At 45.6% G+C, this 6,000-nt stretch overlaps 1 protein-coding gene across 1 annotated transcript in view; it reads left to right on the top strand.

Annotated features, from left to right (window-relative positions):
• The first annotated feature begins 3,073 nt into the window (after window positions 1–3,073).
• The window catches only part of ERGIC1 (endoplasmic reticulum-golgi intermediate compartment 1), a 72,480-nt gene continuing 69,553 nt past the window's right edge, over window positions 3,074–6,000 (top strand). Inside the window, exon 1 of the mRNA XM_081178795.1 lies at window positions 3,074–3,199. Coding sequence (XP_081034921.1) covers window positions 3,180–3,199 — 20 coding nt within the window. The 5' untranslated portion in view covers window positions 3,074–3,179. The remainder of the gene's footprint in view (window positions 3,200–6,000) is intronic.

Raw genomic sequence — 6,000 nt, 5'->3', positions numbered from 1 at the left:
CAGCATAGACAATGGTTTCCTGATAGGATGGGAATCTCTATGTTTGAAAGCTGTACCCAACAGAGGCTGGAGAAAGTGGCATCCTGACTCCAACTAAGGAGCAGGGGCAGATGTGATGCATGTGTGGAGGGCAGCAGTTTTCAGTTTGAGGTAGAGAGGCTGAAAGTGTGTGCTGAGAGCTACGGTAGTTTTTCTCTGCAATCTGTGTTAGTGAATAGATCTGCCTCATTGTAGGAATGCCTGCTTCTTCCTTCCACTTACGTTCTGCTGCTTTTATTTGTAAATAAGGCAAATATGACAAAGATACCATCTCATGCCTCGTAAACCTGGATAGTGCTTTCCCTGGAAATTTTTGCCACTTGAGGAAGTGGGGAAGTGCAAAAAAAGAGAGCATGCTTTCCCTCTTTTTCCTTTGCTATTACATGCGGTAGCTTAGGGTTGCCATGTGTCCAGAATTTCCCAGACATATCTGTAATACTGCTGTCTCTAGCAGTGTCCAGGTGGAAATCAGTAAAAATGTCTGTGAAAATCCGTCGTTTTTGCCAATTTTCCATTAAAAAAATAGCTCAAAAACGGCTTTTCTGTCTGGAATTTCACTGTTTAAATATGGCAGCCCTAGTGTAGCTAGATCAGTGGCCCTTGAGGAGGGGAGGCATTGGCATGGGTAGGACCCACAAGATCAGACCTGCCCATGTGATACAAACATCCCTACATTACTGGAGCAGCATTACAGGGAGCAAGCTTCAGGATAGTGACAACTTTAAAATACTGTATATGTATCAGCATTTCAATCGGCCTGCACTGTTGAAAAGGCTTCTTTTACCTTTATGGCTTTAAAATAAATTTAACTGTCTTTGAGGGTTAATTGGTATTATAATTAATGACTCCTTTTTATACTCATCTCTTCTTGATGTGAAGAAGAAGAAGAAGAGTTTGGATTTGATATCCCGCCTTTCACTCCCTTTAAGGAGTCTCAAAGAGGCTAACGTTCTCCTTTCCCTTCCTCCCCCACAACAAACACTCTGTGAGGTGAGTGGGGCTGAGAGACTTCAGAGAAGTGTGACTGGCCCAAGGTCACCCAGCAGCTGCATGTGGAGGAGCGGAGACGCGAACCCGGTTACCCAGATTACGAGTCTGCCGCTCTTAACCACTACACCACACTGGCTCTCTAATGTGCTTGTGCAATATTATTTATGATGACTGAAGGTCAGAACAAATAAATAATTATCTGTCTAACCTTATTACAAGGTGAAATGTGGACAAACATTGTATTTCTTCCAGCCATTAGGGGTTAATTAGGGCCCCTAATGGGTGACATAATATTTTGATCCAGTGTGGTATAATGGCTAGTGTGTTGGGTTGGGTTTTGAAGTGGGAACACATAGGTTCTGAGCACATAAATAGCATAGACGAAAGCAACGGATTTGAAAATTTACATTACATTGTGTTCTTTGCACTGATTACTTCCCAGGATCTGTTATCATTTCCCCTCTGTGCAGGATTGTGGTATAGTATGATTAAATTGATGTGATTCTTCCTGCACTTAAACCTGAAGAGTATCTGAAACAGGCAGAAAATGTGGACGGTTCAGGATTCATTGGCTGAACTTTTGTAAACTGTTCTGAAGGTGTTTCATTTTCGAAGAATTGTTCACAAGTCAGTTACATTAAGAAATGTAGTGTAATAGCTAAAGTTGGATCTTATGAAAAGTTATTTGAGATTAAGTCCCTCTTTGTTCCAGTGGAGGCTTCCATGAAGGGGCGCTGGAAGGCAATTTTCTATTATTCCCCCTTCCTTCTGCAGCCCTTCCCCCCCCCCCGCCCCTAAAGTACCATGTAGGTCTCTGTACCCATTAACACCACAAAGAAAACCTCCATAGCAATGAAATACGTATCAACATTCTGCTATAGAATTTATGCATATCTTTTCAGAAGTTGGACCCACTGATTTAAATTGGATTAACTCCCAGGTAAGCATGTCTTGGGTCACAACCTGAGTAATAAATAAGAGGTTTAAAGATTGTCTCAAGGCAAATCTAAAAAAATGTAGTATAAACACTGACAACTGGGAAACACTGGCCTGCGAGCACTCCAGTTGGAGAACAGCCTTTATCAAAGGTGTCATGGGCTTTGAAAACACTCAAACTCAGGACGCAAGGGAAAAACGTGCTAAGAGGAAGGCACGCTTGGTAAATCCACACTGTGATCAACTCCTGCCCGGAAACCAATATCCCCATTGTGGAAGGACATGTGGATCCAGAATTGGCCTTCACAGTCACTTACGGACTCATAGTTAAAACCGTGTTTATTGGAAGACAATCTTACTGGGCTACAGGAAGATGTCCACTCTTTCACTGCATGTATTTCAATATGTGTGAAAGTGCTGTGACACTCATCCTAGGTTAACTGAAAATTTCAGTAAGACTGGGGTCACATAACCCACCGCTTTCATTTTATGCATGCATCTAGCGCCTATTATTCATTCATTTACTGCCAGTACAGTACAGTACTTGTATGCCACCTCTCCCAAGGCGCCCGACAGCTTATTTAAAACATAAAATCATTATTATACCAACGCGTGTTTACGCAGAATGTGTTCAACGACACTTATTCCTAAGGCACGTACGTAGTAGGATCGTGGCCTTACTGTACAATCTTATAGGTCTACTCAGTTCGATAAGAGTTCAGTTATAGACTCACTGACAGGTAAGCGAGCATATTAGGAGCGCATTCTTAAATCACGTGCAAATTGCCCTCCGCTCTTTGCAGGCACGTCCGCCTGCGCCCTTTAACCCGTTAAGTTCCCAGCCCTTAAAAGTTTGACGCGTGCATGCAGACGGAGGGTTCCCACCGGCTCGTGCCTAGATTTTAGGATCGCCGTCCCCGCCTCCCCCGCCTTTCGCTTCGCTCTGCCCCCAGCGCCCACCTGCCCGCCCCCTTTCCCTCCGCGGCGGAAGCGGCGCGTCGGCCGCTCTGCGGCGCCCAATGAGTTCTTGCTGCGCGTCCTTTGGCCTGGCCGGGCTGGGCCCGTCACTTCCTGCCCCCTGTAGCCGGCACGACCGAGCCTGAAATCCCAGGGAAGAGGAGGTGGAGGTGGCGGCCGTGGAGGCGGAGGAGGAGGAGGAAGAGGAGGAGGAGGGGGGCGGGGAGCAGGGAGGCTGAGCTGCGTTCGCCACCAACATGCCCTTTGATTTCAGGAGGTGAGTGCGGGCGGCGTCCCCAGAAAAGGGGTGTGTGAGAGAATGAATGGATGCATGCATGTGCAGGGAGAGCCTTTGCAGCAAGCGATGGGGGGGTGGGGGACCCATCCCACCCCGCACCCCCCAATAATAAGCTGGTGCAGCTGTCATCTTTCCCATCAGGATGTGGGGAGCGGGGCACGCGCCACGGTCCCTCGGGTGCGGAGTGCCCCTCTGCGGTGCGCGGTGGACGGGGAAAGGAAAGCGGGTGGGGGGCATCCAATTTATGGGCCCATTTGGGCAGTTGTTTTACTATAAAAATCCATGAAAAAGGCTTAGCCTCGGGTTGTAGAACAAAGCCCACATCTCACTTCTTTTAAAATTATTCTGATCTTTAATCTAAGGGTAATAAAGATCCTTCTCTTCATGAGTGCCAGGCAGAGCAGGCCCCCGCCTCAGCCATAACCCTCTGATCCCTAGATTTCCTTTAAAAAAAGGGGGGGGGGAGCTGAGTTTCTAGCACTTGTGAGACCTGAGATACGAGGCAAAATGTATAGCTCTCAGATATGAGGCCAAATGTACTGTTCTTCTCTTTTTGTGTGTAATAGTCTGCCCCCCCCATTCAGTGTTTCGCTTTGTCCCTCCCCCACTCCTGAAAACTTCTGTCAAATGCCCATGTTTCCCTCAAGTCCCTTCTGCCCTATGAATAGTGATTTCTGTACTTGGAGCAGGAATGTGAGGTAGCAGTCACTGGGGCAGATATGGCTTGGAGAAGGGTACGAAGTGGATTCACTTTGCCAACCCTGAGGCAAAAGAAGGTGATGGTGGGAGGCAGTGGTAAAAACTGAGTTTGATGAGCAGGATGCTGTAGGCCGATAGAGTTGGCCCACTTATTCCTTCCCCCTTCTTAAAAGTGGCTCTCGAGCAAAACTGGGTGCTTCTTAGGGTCATAAAGGGTGCGCTGAGATGAGTGACTGACAGCACAATCCTATGCATGTCTACTCAGAGTATGTAGAAGTCAGAGTGAATTGAAAGGAATAGAAGTGGAAATGCCCAGTAGCTGGTTTGAGATGAGCTCTTTTAGTCCCCAAGATAAAAGCATGGTGACTCAAAGGAGAATAGTAATAAGGTGTGTGTCCTGGACACAGCTGGATGGAACAATAAGAGTTAAGGAGAGTAGGTACACAGGAAAGCTGAGATTTATTTCAATCACACACTCGCAAATAGCATGCTGATTTCCCTTTCAACTGTCTGCCAAAGTAGTCTTGGCTGTTATATCAGATGCATTGGTTCCGTCATCAAACTGCTTATGATGCCAGCGAGGTGCCACACATTCCTTGGCATAAGTCTTTTGTTCCCATCCCCAACAAATGCCGTTCTGTCATTTGGCCCTTCTTTATATCAGCTTTTCTGCCTGTTTCCATAGTGAGACTTGTGAACCCTTTTTTTTAAAACAAGAGTTTGCTTCCATACCTTCTATTCCTTCTGCCCCTGTTCATTCCAGCTAATGTAACATTTCTATTATGCATTGTAGTCTGAAAAAGACTATATTATTGCAAAACGGCATTTCCCTTAATCCTTACTATTTTCAGCCATTATCCCATTGTATTAGAAGATCCTCAAATGGATCGGTTGAAATTTGTTCTGTGCAAGCTGTGTTACTATGCAGCAGTGGGAGGGAACCTGTGGTCCCCTATAGATTTTACTGGACTACCACTCCCTTCACCTCTTGACCAGCGGCATGCTGGTTGTGGCTGATGGAAGTTGGAGTCTGATAACATCTGGAGGGCTACAGGTCCTCCTCACCCCACACCCCATTTTACAGGATTGCAGGCTTTTAAATTGCACTTTAAAAGTGCTTCTTCCCTGAAACAGTTCTTCCTTTATTTTGGGGGGGTAGATAGTTTGTAGTGCCCTTAAAAAGTTCTTTTTCTGCAACCGAGTGAGACAAGTGAATCTTGTTCTCTGGCTCTTCTGTTGGTAGGCATGCCTGAGAGAGCAGTTTCTGTTTGCTTGTCTCAAGGTGCTTGAGGCCAAAGATTCCACAGCCAAGCTTGAAAACCTCATTTGCCCTCATAACATGGGGCAGTTCCCTGTGTACTTCCTTCCACCTGCATCTTGAGAGGGTACCACCTCTGCATACATTTACTAGGTGTGCTTACATCTTTCCCTGAGGGGTGGGGAAACACAGGTGAGGATGTTGTCCTTATAAATGGAAACATGCTATTATTATATAACACTTCAGATGCACCTAGTATTTTGTGAGGTCCCTGCCCCAAGGCCTTATGACATAAGTTAACACACAAGCAGCAGGCATAAAGGGAGGGTGTGGTGGCCTGACGACTGGACATAGGGTGGTTGCATGCAAGGTGTAGTTTTGGAGGAACATGTAGGTGTGTAGAAGGTTAAGGATTTTCCAAACATATTATTATTATTATATAACATGTTACTCTTTCTCCATCAGATACTTCAAGGCACCTGGGTGTGTTGGGGAAGGAAATCTCAGGGTACAGTTGAATAATTCATGCCTCCTTAAACTGGCAATGGAAAAACACTTGTTCTCCACAACACAAACAATGACCAGGAAACATGGGACAATGGCATATATTGTGCTTTTCTTGTCAGTAGAGGTGCCTAATCTCTGCACTTGTTTGACTAACATATATTAAAATTTATTTGGGAAGCTGTCCAGGTACTAATGCTGCTTGTCATGCTCAGCAGGAATTATTATGCAAAGTATTTTGAATAAGAAGCATTATATTAAGAGTGTTTGTCTTTGAGTGATCCGGAATTTGTTCTGCTCCTGTTGACAAACATGAATA

The sequence above is a fragment of the Podarcis bocagei genome, assembly GCF_964188305.1.
Source record: "Podarcis bocagei genome assembly, chromosome: 2".
Taxonomy (NCBI): domain Eukaryota; kingdom Metazoa; phylum Chordata; class Lepidosauria; order Squamata; family Lacertidae; genus Podarcis; species Podarcis bocagei.
Note: the sequence above shows the minus strand (reverse complement) of the source record. Positions and strands in the feature narration are given on the sequence as shown.